Source organism: Choloepus didactylus, chromosome 1 (genome assembly GCF_015220235.1).
Source record: "Choloepus didactylus isolate mChoDid1 chromosome 1, mChoDid1.pri, whole genome shotgun sequence".
Lineage (NCBI taxonomy): Eukaryota > Metazoa > Chordata > Mammalia > Pilosa > Megalonychidae > Choloepus > Choloepus didactylus.
Genome location: NC_051307.1, coordinates 177107066 through 177123952, shown reverse-complemented (window position 1 = coordinate 177123952; position 16887 = coordinate 177107066). Strand labels below are relative to the sequence as shown.

Sequence of the window (16887 nt, the reverse complement as noted above, 5' to 3'; positions counted from 1 at the left end):
CTAAAATTTCCTACCAGACATTATTGTTCAAACACAATAATACTCCTGAAAACAGGAAATGGTAAACCTCTACACAAATACACTATTGTTTGTAATCAGAGTAGTAACAAGTGCCATTAATCAACACAGATGCTGCCTCTCATGGCCATGAGCACCGTGGTACAGAAAAGATTTACTACCCGGCTTTAAGGACAGGTTGAAGAAGAGACTTCAGCCTTTCCCAAGGAGTTAGAGAAGAAGAGAAAGTGGGATTAAATCATCGCTAAAGTCCCTTCCACTTATAAGACTTTTTGAAATTGAGTATCAATATGGTAGGATATGTCAAAATGGAGGAATGTGTAGCAGGTGAGAATTTGGCTCTTGGTAGAGCCACAACCTTCAGATGCCTGCGTTTTTACTTCTGGATCACAACCTTTCCTCTTCTATAACAATCATCTTTTGCACCCCTATTCCCATTTCCTATTCTTTCTCCCAAGAGCCAATTTCCTCTGCCTTTCTCTGCTGCAAATATATCTAGTGCTGGTAATGGCGAGAAGCTTCTCAGCTTAGTATTTCACTTCCCTTAATTTTCAGGAGGGGCTGGGAGTGGGAAGGGCAAAGAACTATTGATCTTGGCACTAATTCTCAAATTAGAATTGTAAAAGAGATTTGGGCCTTGTCTCCTTTCCCACTGGCCAGCCTGGCAAATGATTTTATTCCCTACCTTTGTTGAAATATTTTCTATGGTGAATATGATCTGTCATAGACTTTTGATTCCTGAAATCTAAAACCACTGCAAATATATTTTTCTTAGCCGATGAGGAGCTTTGAAAAATTACAGCATGCCAGACGGGTTTAAACAGTTCATCTGGTATGTTGAAGCTAATTAGACATGCAACATAAACACAGCCATGATACAAATGTACAGAAAAGGCATTTCACAAACAATATGACCTGTAAAACCCTACATCTGATCAAAAATGTTTAAAAAGCAACACGGCTGTGCCAAGATTATTTTCCAAAGTCCATTATTTTTAGTGCAGTATCTGCAGAAAGAGCCAACTCACTGAAGAACTTGATGTTAAAGAGTGAATGACTCAAGCTAAACACAAAGTGATCAGGAGCTCGGGGGAAGGCAGCAGGTTTAACTGGGTCTTGTTGTCCTTGACTGTGAGCTTGTGAACTTTTCTCCAAACTTGGCTCATTCTGCAGGTACCTCACCTTGTGTAACTTTGGGGTTTGATTTCTGCGCATATCCTAAGATCTCGAGTGACTTTAAGCTCACTTTTCAGAAGACACAGAAGGTGATTTCACATAAACAATTCAAAATTGACATATCAAGCATTTACTATATGTAAGGACAGGATTGTGGGAGGTAATAAGAACGAGAAAGGACTGTGGTCTCTTAGAACTTATTGCAAGGAAGTCAAGACACTTATAACGGTAACTAAACAAAGTGACAATGCTCAGTGTTGATTTTGAGCAAAAAAGGAAAATGCCCACATCTCTCCTTATTTTTCTTTAAATGCTAAGGCTTAATTGGAGATGTAATAACATGTCTTGTTTTCTAAAAAAATTTAATCAATCTTCATAAAATTTGAAATTTAATTTACACTGGTCATTAGTTCTATTATTTGACAGGTATTTCTTATATGCCAGAAATTAGTCATAGTTCTGGTCTTTTCTGCTAACTTTACAATTAAATATTTTCTGGTCTATATCCTGGACAAATTGAAGGTTTAAAATGAGATGAAATTTAAATGAAAAGGCTAGGATTATTGCATCTATTACAAGCTGATGTTGAGCTTGGTTATTTTAACACAAATTGGATCTACATAATCTGATTCTAAACCTGTCTGTTACATTTATTTAAAACAAAGCCTGGAGCATAAATATGTAAGCTCAGGAAACCTGAAGCCACCCCTCCCACCACCACCACCACCAAAAAGATACACTATAATTAATGCTATAAAATATACAAATATTGACAAGTAAAGAAAAATTCATCTTTGTATGAAAACTCAAAAATAGAAACTACAGTTGCTGATATTTATACAAAGAAAAATTTGATTGAAAATATTTAATAATTAGTGTAATACCTTTCCACTAAACTTCTCTGCTTCTTTAATGGTTTATTACCTAAACCAGAAAACAGTAAGAAACTCATCGAACACAATACCAAAGACAAAACTTATTTACCAAAACACAAAATTCTAATGTTGCATTTCGGCAATGGGTCAAACACTCGTTTTTCAAATATTGACTTTTCCTCATTAGAACTAATGTTGGATTTCCTGACCCTATTCTTCATACTTTTTAATTTCTCTTTTGTATATTCCATTATTTTACCTCTCTTGGCTAATTAGGTAACTTCAGATTTGGCTTCCAGCCAAATAATTCTCGCTTCAGCAGGTTTTAGTCTGCTGATTACCTCACCCATTGAGTCATTTTTGTTTATATATTTTTTAATTTTTAATTTGGGTAACCAATTGAGTTTTTAAATTTAATTATTTCAATTTTAAATTTGCTATATATTTTTTAATTAAATTTTATGGAGATATATTTACATACCATACAATCATCACAGTGTACATTCAGTTGTTCCCAGTACCATCATATAGTCGTGCATTCATCACCACAATCAATTTTTGAACATTTTCATTATCACAAAAAAAAGATTAAGAAAAAAATTAAGGTAAAAAAGCACACTCAAAGCATCCCATACCCCCTATCCCTCCCTATTATTCATTTACTTTTTGTCCTCATTTCTCTACTCATCTGTACACACACTGGATAAAGGGAGAGGGAACTACAAGGTTTTCACTAGCACGTGGTCACACAGTGTAAGCTATATAGTTACACAATTGTCTTTAAGAACAAAGGCTACTGGATGACAGCTCAACAGTTTCAGGTATTTCCTTCTAGCTATTCTAATAAACTAAAAACTAGAACATGACATCTATATAAAGCATAAGAATAACCTCCAGAATGACCTCTCAACTCTATTTGAGATCTCTCAGCCACTGAAACTTTATCTTGTTTCATTTCTCTTCCCTCCTTTGGCCCAAGAAGGCATTTTCAATCCCACGATGCCAGGGCTAGGCTCATCCCCACGAGTCATGTCCCACGTTGCCAAGGAGATTTATACCCCTGGGAGTCATGTCGCATGTAGGGAGGGAGGGCAGTGAGTTTATCCGCAGGGTTGGCTTAGAGAGAGAGGCCACATATGAGCAACAAAAGAGGTTCCCTGGGAGTGACTCTCAGGCACAATTTTAAACAGGCTTAGCCTCTTCTTTGCAGTAACAAACTTCATAAGGGCAAGCCCCAAGATTGAGGGCTTGGCCTTCTAAATTGGTAGTCCCCAATGATTGTGAGAATATCAGTAACTTCCCAGGTGGGTAAGTTTAATATTTCCACATTTCCCCCCAGTCCCTCAAGGGGGTATTGCAAATACATTTTTATCCTCTGCTCAAATAACTCTGGAATGTATCGGGGCTTCACAGTAATCTGTACAAACCAACCAGGTTTCACTCCCTATTCAAAAGTTCCATGTAATTATGGTGTTTGAATAAACTGACCATATGAGTTAAATTATATAGCAGTTACAAACAATATAGATTTTGCACCTCATAAACGTCTCTTCCTTTGTCTCACAAAGAAGTTGAAGTTTTAAAACACCGTCAGTATCATCCTTTACCCTTTAGTGTGATTTACATTAGTTCTAACCAAGTCCAGTTTGTTCATATCTCTAATTGAAGTCTGATCTCTTTTTTAGATTCTTTAACATTTGCTGTATGGGGTAATGCTGACATGCATAGCTGCTGGACTCTGGCTCTGAGTCTCAGGTGTCTCACAGACACCCAAAGTTCCAGGGACTGACCAAGTTATACACAAAGAGCTCAGCATCTCAGAATTTAGAAATAGCCATTACAACTCAGGGATAGATGTAACTGCCACAAGAGCTTACAATCTAGGAACCTTTACAATAAGCCTTCCCCTGATAACCCATGCTCTCAGATTCAATTCTCAAAGAGTTTGCACATCATAGTCAGCCCACATCAGTGAGGCATTATAATGTTTGTCTTTTCATTTCATGTTTATTTCACTCAACATGCTGTCCTCAGTGTCCATTCACCTAGTTGCATACCTCACAACTTCATTCTTCTTGTAGCAGCTCAAGATTCCATTCTATGTATATTTCACAGTTCGCCATTCCGTTCATCAGTTGATATACCCTTAGACCACCTCCATGCATGGCAGATTGTGAATACTGCCACCATACACCCCACTGTGCAAATGTCCATTAGTGTACTTCCCTTCAGGTCTTCCAAGTATATACCCAATAACAGGGTTGCAGGACCATATGGCAACCCCATGCTTAGTTTCCTGTGGAACCACCACACTGCCCTCCAGATGGGCTGCACCATTCTACTTCCCCACCAATGGTGATTAGGTACATCCTTTTTTCCACATTTTCTCCAGCACTTGTATCCCTCTGTTTATTTTTTAGACGGTTTTATTCACACACGATACATTCCCTCCTAAGCAAATAATCAAAGGTTCTCTGTATAGTAACATAGTTTGGCATTCACCACCATTATCTACATGAGGACATTTCCAGTTCTGATACTTCTTCTCTTTCTTCAATGCGGCATCTGCAGGGTCCTTCTCCAGTCTATATCCTCTTTCAGAGTTTCAAACAATTCAGAATTGTCTTTTTTCTTGTTGAATCTCTGGAGAAGAGTTTTCAGTAGCTGTTTAGGTCGCCATGTTCATGATGTCACGATATATATTTTTTCAATATCTTTCCTAAATTCCCTCAAGTGTCTTATTCTTTCATCAGTAATTTACTTGTGAACTTAACCAACATATTTAATCACTTTCATTGGGAGGACTGTTCTGGATATCCAGTTCACCAAGACCTGTCCTCTTGCATAGCTCTAGAGGACACCATCCATATCATATTCCAAGTAAGATTATGTCCCTGAGTCGGTGCTTCAGTCATTTTCATGGAATGCAAAGTAAGGCCTGCCTCCACAAATTTTGCAGTCCCTCATACCCCCAGAAATATAAGCCTAGGTAACTTTACATAAGTAATACCAAACCTTCTCCACAATAGATTCTTATTTTCATGTTACGGGTGAGATTAAGGAGGCTCCAAAAGGTTCAGGTACTTTCACAGAGGTGGTAGACTCCAAAAGTACACATTCTTTACACCGCACTGAATTGCTCTGGGGGAATTTCTATTCCCCTTGGTCTTGGGCTGGGCCAGAACACTTCACTCTGCCCCACGACCACAGGGCACACCAGCCTTAGTTGACCATTTAGCAAAAGTTTGCTCTCTGTCCCCACACAGCAGTACCAAAACCCTATCAGCACAAAGCCATCATCCATAGTGGAGAAACTTCATTAAGAGTGTCATTCTTATGTAAATTTCCCCAAATGGTGCCTTTTTTCAACTCATTTGAGTTTCTGGAAATAAAAGTTAATGATGTTACTAAAACAGCTCGGAAACGAACTCTTTATAAGAAATTAAATTATTTTTAAGCCTTTAAATTATACATGGTAATTTTGTATCTGTCTTCCCTAGAAGGATATTTCTAGTAGCAGTCAGTCTTGTATTGAAAAATGGGACACATTTTGATCAAATGTGACTGAATTATCTTCCTTCCTTCCTTCCTTCTTCCCTCCCTCTCTCCCTCCATCCCCTCTTCCCTTCCTCTGTTCTCCCCACCCTTGTCCCCCACTTCCAGTCCCGACCCACCAACTAAATGGTAGGTTCCTCATGGAGCCTATATTCTAATATGGTATTGGGGAGCAAGAAAACAAACAAGTAAACAGAGCTATAAAAAAGGTAACTTTAGGAGGTGATAAAGGCTGAAAAGGAAAATAAAGCAGGCAGATGAAATATAGCTTTAAAACAAAGCCTTGAGGGGTTGCCCCTCGGAGGAGGTGACCTGAAGGATGAGAAGGCACTAGTGCTGCAAAGAGCCATAGAAAGAAACTTCTATCCCGAGAGAAGAGCCAGTGAAAAACTCTGAGGCAGGAAGGAGGTTAGTATGTTGTTCAATGAGTAGACAGAAGTCAGGACTGAAGCAAAGGTGTAGTGGGAGAGGGGCCTGAGAAGGTTTGCAGGGCCAGATCACAGAGCCCTTGAAAGCCCTGGTCATGGGTTTGGGTTTTAATCTGAGTACATGGGAAGCTACTGGAGGATTTTAAGCAGGCAGACACATGGTTTGATTTTTACTCCTCAAAGATGAAAGCTGCTCTGGGGCAAGAGTGGAGGCAGGGAGATGAATTAGCAGAGTCTTTCAGAGCCAAGTTGAGAGAGGATGGTGTTGCTGACTAGAGTGGCGATGGTGGAGACAGAGAGAACAGGATGGATATGGGGTGTACTTTGAAGTAACAGCTGACAGATCTTGCTGATGCACTGCATGGGTGTGTGAGGGCGAGGGAATGATCGACGATGACTAAAGGTGTTTCTTGCCTTTTAATTGCCTTTAGGACTAATTCTCAGCGGAAAGAAGCAACTGCTGAGTAACTCAATTGAGAGATCCTGGTAAGGTAAGAGCAGATTATCCAAAAGAAACTGTCCCAGGACATGAAGAAAACTACCCAAGTAGTAAAAAAAGTTAGTGTTCTGTTGACCAGTAATGTAGTTTACCACACTCAGTGTGGCCTGGGGATCAGCAGCACTGTGTCACCTGGTTGGGAATGAAGAATCTCCATTTCCACTACACACCCACTGAATCAGAATCTGTACTGTCACAAGATTCCTAGGTAATTCGTGTGCACACTAAGGTTTGAGATGCAGGGAAAAGAGAGCTCCCAAATGATTGGAGACCACATCTTTTGTTTTGAGAAATATACAAAGGCACCATGTTTATATAGTGGCCTTAGCAAAAAGAGGTTGCTTTCTCTGGACTGACAATCACAACAAACACTAAAACAAAACAATAAACCTAGCTTCTGTAAGCTTGCTTCAAATTACCTCGGTTCCCAGACTTCTTCCCCTTTCCAGTGGTCTGACTCCCTGTCATCAGTTTAGTAATTGCACACAAGAGAATGGAAATCTGCACAAATCTGGTTAGCAAGCTGCAGGATCTTGTGGTCAGGAATACTGCTCTCCAGTAATATTTTAAAGGAAACATTACTTTCTTCAATTATAAATAGAGGTCACGGCAATTTCTGCACAGGCCCCTAAATGTTTTATGATGTTTTTAATGAAAAAAAGGCAAGGAAGTCAGTACTTCAATATATCACATACACCAGAGCAGCAAAAAATTATAATAAAAATCTGTGTACTTGACTTCATTTTCAACCAGCAGTGAATCTCTTGAGATTGGAACCATTTATATGTAGCTCATGTCTTACTTGAGTTCAGGGGAACCTTGCTGAGAAGGGCACTTCCCCCCAAATTTGGGATTCATTCCTGGAGTAGTCACCTAAAAATCTGAATGCAAAAGCCATCTGTTTAAAGTCTAAATCAAGATGTTTTCCAGAGCAGTGGTGCTGATATCACTGTGTTGGCTTGTATGAGGGTTATTAATCAAAGTTTGGAGAAACTCACAGTTCAATTCAAGTCAACAAGTATTTATTGAACACCTATAGTAAGTAGGAGTTTTTGAATTATGTGCATATAGAGCTACTCAAATTGCTGATCAAGAGGTTCCCACACTGTCGATTTCAGAGCCAAAAGGAATAACTTTCCCTAAAATTTAAAACACTCACAACTATCAAGCTTTACTCCTATTTCTGGTGCATTAAATTTATCATGTCTTCTTTTTCCCTTGTTTTTCAATACACGAATCTAGAAATACTGCTTAAATGTCCTCTCCTCAGAGAGGCCTTTCCTGATCACCCAAGCCAAAGCTGATTTTTGCCTTCATTATTCTTTCTCATATAAGCTAGTACTTTCCTTCCATAGCACTCACTATACCTTGCAATTTTATTTTTTTGTATCTTTACTTGCTTGTGCTCTGTTCTCCCCCATCAGCCCGGTACTCATGAGAACAGGCTGGTCTGATCTGCTCTCCAATGAGTATAAGCTGCCTGGTGGAGTACCCTCTCAGGCAAACAAAAATACCTGTTGAATAAATACGTAAGTCTATTTTTAAAGCCTGCCAAAATCTTTTCTCAGCTCCACTGGATACCTCCTCCTTATTCCTGATGCCCTGATAAAGCCTCATCTTTCTATGGATTTGTTATTCATGTGTTCATTCACTTAGCAACACTGTGTGTGTGTCTGGGTAGAGTGTATTTGTGTCAAGGAGCCCAAAGATGAGGATGATGTCTTATTTTTGCTTTTGAGGGTTTTCTTTGTTTTTTTTTTTTTTTTTTGAGACCTTTAACCCTAAAGATAAGCTGTCTTTTCAATAATCATGGAAAATTAGAAACGTTTTATTGCTTTAGTTTCTGGTTTTCATCATTTAAATCTATATGCGGAAGCCAGTAATAAACTAGATGATTTCACACAATTAAGGATTTTCTTCAGTTACTAAAAGTTAAACAATTCAGTCTAACATGTTAGTTATTAGTACAAAATTTCTCATTGATATAATTTGTCTTTTATGATAATAACCAAATAAATGATATATTTCAAAGAAGAATTCCCAAAAGACCTACCTATCTAGAAACTCTGTAAGATAAAGATGAGGCAATGGAATGGTATCCAATTTACATGTGGACTATAGCACAGCTGCATTTATACTGACAACAGATATGAGGCAAGTAAGGCCAACATGCCACAAATAAAGAAGATAAATCAAATGCAAAGGAAAGCAGGTTCCTCAAGCTAAACTTGTCTCCAGGAACAAACCTTGAAGCTGCATTTCAGCGGATATGTTTAGAAGGTTTGCACAGCACAAGACAGAAATTTGGAAAAACACTTAGGAAATTTTCTGAAACTGTCAGTTTGTTTCTAAGGGGAAAAATTTTAAATAGTCAATTTAAATCCCCAGATCTTTTAAACGATGTGAAGACTATCATGTACATTCCTTAAATTTCCAGTACAGGATAAATATCTATTATTTTGCTAAATGTGCTTTTTCATTATAAAAGTAAACAAGGCAATAAAAAGTAAATAAAGGGCACTACCCACAGCCTTTAAAATAACCAAAGGTCACATTAACTGATAATGTTACAAATGGGCAGCAAAATAAAGTTTGTCTTCCATTCAACTTTCATATACTTACTTGCCAAGATTATCAGAAGGATCCTAGTATAATGATCTAAAAAATTTTTATATTGATGAAAAAATTCATTCAGAATAAAAAAAATGAAAGGTTAATTATATTTATTTTTATTCTCTAGCCTTCCACAAATTTCATTGCTAAATCACAAGACTTCTGGGGCTTGGAGGAGACTTTGAAAGGTTATTTAGCTCAGTTCACTGTGCCAGGACTCTCCAACTCTCTTAGGTCTCATTTGTGGTAGGCATTTCAGTGGACTTCTCCATTTCAATCCTCCCTGACTGAGTTTTGCTAACATGATCTGAAAAATTTACCTCTACTAAAGAGGTGTGTATATCTATTCAAAAGTTATCCTTGGCAGTGATTGGTTTAGGATGACATATTCTGGCCAATAAGATACGAGATACTTGCTATAGGTTTTTTGGAAGCTTCTAGAGAAAGCCACAGGAAGTGAGCCTCTCCTATAGTTATGTGAAGAAGCAGACTTAAAACTAAATCAACATTATAGATGGTAATTGAGAGAGAAGAAAAAAGCTAAATCTTCCAGGTCATTGTTGAATAGATGGATTTATAAACACTAAGACTTGTAGTATAAGAGCAGTTGTTTTAAAAACCATAATACTAATATAATTGGCTGTTCCTTGTTGCTTTTTGAAAGATATTATATGAAAGAGATGAGCTCAGGTGAGAAGTTCCTAGTTTACAAACAGATAGAAAGGAATGAAGAGATTCTAGCAACTGGGTGCCTCTTACATAACTGGAAAACCACCACACTGCCAGGTCAAAGTATTTGTGTAGGAGAATTCTGTTATTGCCATGGACCCCTTCTTTTATCTGAATTGCAGTTTTTAATTCAGTTATATGCTCCATTTACATATCAGGTGTTTTTTTATGTGTGTATCAGGTGTGTGTTGGGGGATGGGAGGGTAGTGAACTTGTCTTTTATAATACAGATGCCTAGATTATAAGAAGCCACCTCCAGCCCTGATGGAAGTGACTAAGTGTCATCAGAGATACTGGATTTGAGCTTGATGTAGTAAGTGGATGGGGAATTTTGCTCACTTCCTTTGAGGAAAGAGAGAGCATTCTATATGTGTGAAGGAGAGTATTCAAGGAAATTTGGTGGCTAGAGGGGTGGACTGTAGCAGAGGCTTATCTGTCAACCAAAATCTACTCTCCCATCTTTTGTAGTACTAGACTTGTTGCTTGGTACATGATCAGCCAGCTACATAACATTTCCCAGGCTCTCTTGCCATTACTTATGACCACTGGACTAAGATCCACCAATAGAACATGAACAATGTGATATGAGGGGACTAGGAGGGGCCCTCCAAGAGAGTGGGCCTGCCTCTCTGGAACTTTACACTGTCTTCCTGTAAGCCTGAGCATGGGCACACCATGCATCCTACAAACAAGAATGCCCCAGGGCAGAGGTTCCCAAATTCTCTCAGTTCCTGGTAACTTTATGTCTGAGTCATTTTCTCACAGCACCCTTAGGCCAAAAGAAATATTTGATAATGACTTTAAAAAGAAGCTAGTTCCCCAAAACTTAAATATTTATGTCCAAAAGTTAGTATCCTTTGGAAAAATAATACACAGAAATTGAGAGAGAAATATTTTTTATCTTTAAATAACCATAATGATATACTAATGAGATTTGTGATCCATTGAACATGCACAACTTCTCAAACACTACCATCCCCATTTCCTGTTCACATTTTTGCACAGTACTTGCTTTCATCATCACAGAAATTGTGGAAAAACTAGCTTCAAAATGACATAACATCATCCAAAGGACTGTAGTGTGAGCTAATGTTGAAACTGATCTAGCTTATTTGCATTTGGGGTTTCCTTGTTGCAACAATTAGCATTATCCTAACTAATACCTGAACTAAACTCTTTGATCGGACTTCAAAGAAACATAAGAAAATGTCATGCTGGATCAGAATATGGTATGGGTGTGCCTATAACACTTTCTATCCTTTCTTAGGGCTTAAGATGCATGAGGTAGAGCACGGTAGATACTCTGGATGTTACCCTCCAAAGCGCGTGATGAATGAACCTCCAAATGGCCTCCAAATATCTTTGGTGCTATCATTCCTAGTCTCCTTATCAAATGATAATTCTTAAACGAAAATATTGAATAAGGAGTAGAGATTGAATACATGAGTTATTTTGAATAGCTTGTCTCAGAATTCAGAAAATATTTACTAAGCACCTACTATGTATAGGTTAATACTGGTATTACAATAAATATAAAATATATAGTACCTCTCCATCTGGAATACTCAAATTTTACTCTTTATAAACTATTCTTAGGAAGAAATCCACATCACAATGACAAATTCGGTTCTAAAATGCACTAAGTCAAAAATCAAATGTTCACTGTTTCAACATCATCACCTGAGAAAAAGTATTAGATTAGTATGAATAAACATTTTTCTTATGGACCATGTTCTTTGCCCATCTTTAGTGGGTTATTTACACATTGATTAGCTGTGTTATGTTTTATTATTTTTCAACTATAAATTTAAGTCAAGGATTGGCAGAGGGCGGGCGCAAAGCCCCGCTCCACTCTGCGCGTGGCGCGCGCGTTCCCTGCAGCGGCGTGGATCTGGCAGTGGAACCCGCAGTGGACTGGGGCCCCTCTCTCCCCGGAGTCTCCTGCGGGTCCCTCCGGAGAGCCCCAGGCAGCGCGTCCTCGGCTGGGAGTCGGGAAACCGCCCTGTCCGAGCCAGCTGCGTCAGCCGTGGGGCCGGCCCCAGGACCGCTCGCTCATCCTCCGAGGGCTTGGGAGCGCCCACTGCATCCGGTCTCCAGAGAAGTCATAGTCCGCTGGTTTAAGGAGGAGCAGCTGCCTCGCCGAGCCGGCTTCGAGAGGAACACCAAATCCAATGCCTCCTGGTTCCATGGAATTATTAGCCGAGAAGATGCAGAAGATCTCCTCGAGAACATGACTGAGGGAGCATTTCTTGTCCGGGTCAGTGATAAAATCTGGGGTTACACCCTCTCCTACCGCCTGCAGAAGGGGTTCAAGCACTTTCTTGTGGATGCCTCGGGGGATTTTTACAGCTTCCTGGGAGTGGACCCCAATCGCCATGCAACGCTCACAGATCTCATTGATTTCCACAAGGAGGAAATTATCACCGTTTCAGGGGGAGAGTTGCTGCAGGAACCCTGTGGACAGAGGGACAGCCCACCAGACTACCATCTGTTGTTTGAATGATATTTTTCTCCTTATCAATTGGACTTCTTTGGGCATCCTTTTTTTTTAAATACATTTTTTATTGTGAAATTTAACATATATACAGAACTGTGATAACTTTCAAAGTATGTTTTAACAAGGAGTTAGAGAGCAAATTTCAAAGAATATTATGGGTTACAGTTCCACAATTTCAGTTATTTTCTTATTGTGATATATAACATATATACAGAAAAGAGATAACTTTCAAAGTATGATTTAACAAGTGGTTATACAGGTAATTTCAAAAAATGTTATGGGATACATTTCCTCTGTTTCAGTTCTTTCTTAATTGTGAAATATAAGATATGTACAGAAAGGTGATAACTTCCAAAGTACAATTTAATGAGTAGCTATAGAGCAAATTTCAAAGAAATTTATGGGTTACAGTTCTACCTTTTCAGTTAATTCCTTCTAGCTATTCTAATACCCTAGCATCTAAAAAAAATATTTATAGAAAGATTCAGTATTCGTAATCCTTTGTTAAATCCTGGCTTGTCTGTTGCTACCCCTTCCTCTTGTTTAATCACTTGCTCGATCTTCAGGGGTGTCTAGGCAGTGACCACCCTAACTTGTTCATATTGAAAAGGGGTGTCAACATTATGGGGAAAGGGGCTGTGTAAGTTGATGTTCTTAAAGAGGCAGTTGCCTCTGGGTATAAGGACTTGACTGGTTTAGGAACACTCTGGTGGATTTAAGTTTCTGAAAAATATACTTATTGAGAAAAACTTTTATGGAGTCTCAGATACAGACCTAGGTATTTCAGGACTATTGTTGGTATACTGTGGCCATTTGGGAGCTTGCATAAGCTGAAGCTTGCGTAAGAGTAACCTCCAGGATAGCCTCTAGACTCTATCTGAAATCTCTTAGCCACAGTAACCTTATTTTGTTAACTTTCACTTCCGTCTTTTGGTCAAGAAGGCATTTTCAATCCCTTGATGCCAGGGCCAAGCTCATTCCTGGGAGTTGTGTCCCACATCACCAAAGAGAGTCACTCCACTGGGAGTCATGTTCCACATACGGGGTAGGTTAATGATTTTATTTGCTGGGTTGGGTTTAGAGAGAGAAAGGCCACATCTGAGCAATAAAAGAGGATCCCTGGAGGTGCCTCTTAGGCATATTCATAGGAAGGCTTAGCCTGCCTTTTATAGCCATAATTTTCACAAGAGCAAGCTTCAAGATCAAGGGCTTGACTTACTAAGTAGGGGGTTCCTAATTTCACATAGCATATATTCTCTCAAAGATAAACAATCAGTATCCCACATTAATTTCACTTAGTTGTACAGTCGTCATCACTCTCAGTTTTAAACAATTATCAAAACACAAAACATTCCAAAGCTTTTATCAGCCCCTAATTATTCATCCCTAGTATTAGCGTAGCACTGGTAAGGTATTCCTGTTAAATATTGTCTATAATATGTAATAGGTAGTTTTTCCATATACCACTCTGTTGTTAACTCTTTGTACCAGTGTCATACTTTAGAATTATATCATGTAAACACTTATTTATATTTGTTGTGCTAATCTGTGGGATACATGCCTTTAAATAGCCACTTTCGATCATGTTTGCTTTCAAAGCAGCCCTGATACTTATAATCCCATTAGCGAACATTCATCACCCCTGTCCGTTCCCATACCTTTAAGTTCACCCTCATTATCATGTCTGTATATATTAGGTTATCATTCCCCCTTCACTTAACTTCTGTGTATCTCTATGTCCCCTCTATTCAATATTATAAGACACTTGTTTTGCATTGTTCAAGTGGTTCACATTGGTGGTAAAGTACAGTGTCTCTCCTTTTGTGTATGGCTTGTTTCGCTCGGCGTGTGTCTTCGGGGTTTATCCATGTTGTCATGTTTCAGGACCTTGTTCCTTCTTGCTGCTGCATAGTATTCTATCATATGTTGTGCCAGTTTGAATGTATTATGTTCCCCCAAACACCATTATCTTTGATGTAATCTTGTGCGGGCAGATCTATCAGTGTTAATTAGATTGAAATTCTTTGAGTGTTTCCATGGAGATGTGCCCCACCCAACTGTGGATGATGATGCCGGATAATTTCCATGGAGGTGTTGGCCCGCCCATTTGGTGGGTCTGAATTAAATTACTGGCACACTATATAAGATCAGACAGAAGGAGTGAGCTTGCTACAGCCAAGAGGGACACTTTGAAGAAAGCACAGGAGCTGCAGATGAGAGACAGTTTGAAAATGGCCGTTGAAAGCAGACTCTTGCTCCGGAGAAGCTGAGAGAGGACAGATATCCCAAGTGCAACTAAGAGTGACATTTTTGAGGAATTTCAGCCTAGAGAGGAACGTCCTGGGAGAAAGCTGTTTTGAAACCATAACTTCGGAGCAGACGCCAGCCACGTTCCTTCCCAGCTAACAGAGGTTTTCCAGACACCATGGCCTTCCTCCAGTGAAGGTACCTGACTGTTGATGTGTTACCTTGGATACTTTATGGCCTTAAGACTGTAACTGTGTAACCAAATAAATCCCTTTTTATAAAAGCCAGTCCATCGCTGGTGTTTTGCATTCCGGCAGCATTAGCAAACTAGAACAGATTTTGGTACCACAGAAGTGAGATGTTTTTGCTGCTGAATTTGCAAATACCAAACATGTTGGAATGGCTTTTTAAATTGATAAGGGGAAGATTCTGGAAGAATTGTGAGGAGCTTGACAGAAAAGGCCTAAACTGCTTTGAAGAGACTGTTTGGAAATATGGACTCTAAAGATACTTCTGATGAGGCCTTGCACAGAAATGATGAATATGTTGTTGTAAACTGGAAGAAAGGTGATCCTTGTTTTAAAGAGGCAGAGAATTTGGCAAAATTGAGTCCTGGTGTCAGATGGAAGGAAGAATTTGAAAGCGACAACATGGAATTCTTAGCTGAGGAGATCTCCAGACTACGTGTGGAGGATGTACCGTGGCTTCTCCTTGCAGTTTATAGTAAAATGCAACAGGACAGAGGAAAACTTAGAATTGAACTCTTGGGTTCAAAGAAACCAGAAGCTGATGGCTTGGAAAATTATGAGCTTCCAGGGGGCAGAATCCCAGAAGCTACAGCCCAATGTGAATATGTAACCAAACATGGAACCCAGCAACCATTTCAGTACAAGCCAAGATTGAAAAAGGAGTTAAGCAGAAAGGATTTGTGGGAAGTCCTATTGTCTGATGGCTTTGACCCCTGTGTGCTTCATGCGAAGCCAACAGAATTTTTGTGAGATCTTTATAGACAGAGCCGTTGCCAGTCTGGACTGGAGAAGACAGACAAAGAACAAATTGAAGGAAAAATTTGTTCAAAGACAGAGCCATGGAAGTTGAGGTCTGGAGTCAAGAGGTCTCAGGCTGGGAGAGCAGAGTGGCCCACAGGCATGGAAAGGGTGAGTTTGCCCCAGAAGTTGAGGGCGGGTCTTCCGCCTCGATGTTCAGGAAGTGTTCTGCCACCCCAAGCCCCAAAAAGGGTGGAGCACATTCCCAGGGAATTGGGGAGAGCCTGGCTGCCACCCCACTGTTCTGAAGGGGTTGAACATGTGCCCCGGAGATGGAAGGGAATCCGGGTGCTGCCCCGATGTTTGAGGAGGGTGGGGTGAGAAGGTGGTCTCCCCAGTGTGTGGATATGTTGGAACACTCACCCAAGAGTTTGGAGAGGAAAGGGCTGTCGCAAAGGTCCTTAGGAAGGGTTAAACTCCTGCTCTCTTAAGCCCCAAGGATGCAACATCATTCTGTAAATGACTCTCAGACTCTGAAATCTAATGGAGTTTGTCTTGCGGGTTTTAGGAACTGTTTTGGTTCTGTTAACCCTGTTTTCCTTACTCTTTCTCCTTATGGCAATGGGATGTTTATCCAATGAATGTCTCTCCTTTGTATACTGGAAGCACATAACTTGTTCTAAGTTCACAGATCCACAGCTAAAGGAAAATTATGCCTTAGGACTGACCACACCTGTAATTGATTTTGATGGAATTTTGTACTTAACTATTGTTACTGAAATGATTTAAGTTTCTGTGATATTGTGGGATGAATGTATTTTGTATATGGAAAGATAATGTCATTTTGGGGTCAAGGGGGTAGAATGTGCCAGTTTGAATGTATTATGTCCCCCAAATGCCATTATCTTTGATGTAATCTTGTGTGGGCAGACCTATCAGTGTTAATTAGATTGAAATTCTTTGAGTGTTTCCATGGAGATGTGCTCCACCCAACTGTGGATGATGACTCTGATTGGATAATTTCCATGGTGGTGTTGGCCCACCTATTGGGTGGGTCTGAATTAAATTGCTGGCATGCTATATAAGATCAGACAGAAGGAGTAAGCTTGCTACAGCCAAGAGGGACACTTTGAAGAAAACACAGGAGCTGCAGATGAGAGACAGTTTGAAAATGGCCGTTGAAAGCAGACTCTTGCTCCAGAGAAGCTGAGAGAGGACAAATATCCCAAGTGCAACTAGGAGTGACATTTTTGAGGAACTGCAG

The 16887-nt window shown here is 39.6% G+C and overlaps 2 protein-coding genes across 2 annotated transcripts in view; one reads left to right on the top strand and one right to left on the bottom strand.

The window, feature by feature from the left end:
- Positions 1-16887, bottom strand: part of RARB (retinoic acid receptor beta) — a 783867-nt gene that overhangs the window by 498048 nt on the left and 268932 nt on the right. The gene's annotated exons all lie outside the window — the stretch shown is intronic.
- LOC119526451 (SH2 domain-containing protein 4B-like) lies at positions 11674-12426 on the top strand. Its single transcript, XM_037825545.1, has one exon. The coding sequence runs from the start codon at positions 11674-11676 to the stop codon at positions 12394-12396; it is 723 nt and encodes a 240-aa protein (XP_037681473.1). The 3' UTR covers positions 12397-12426.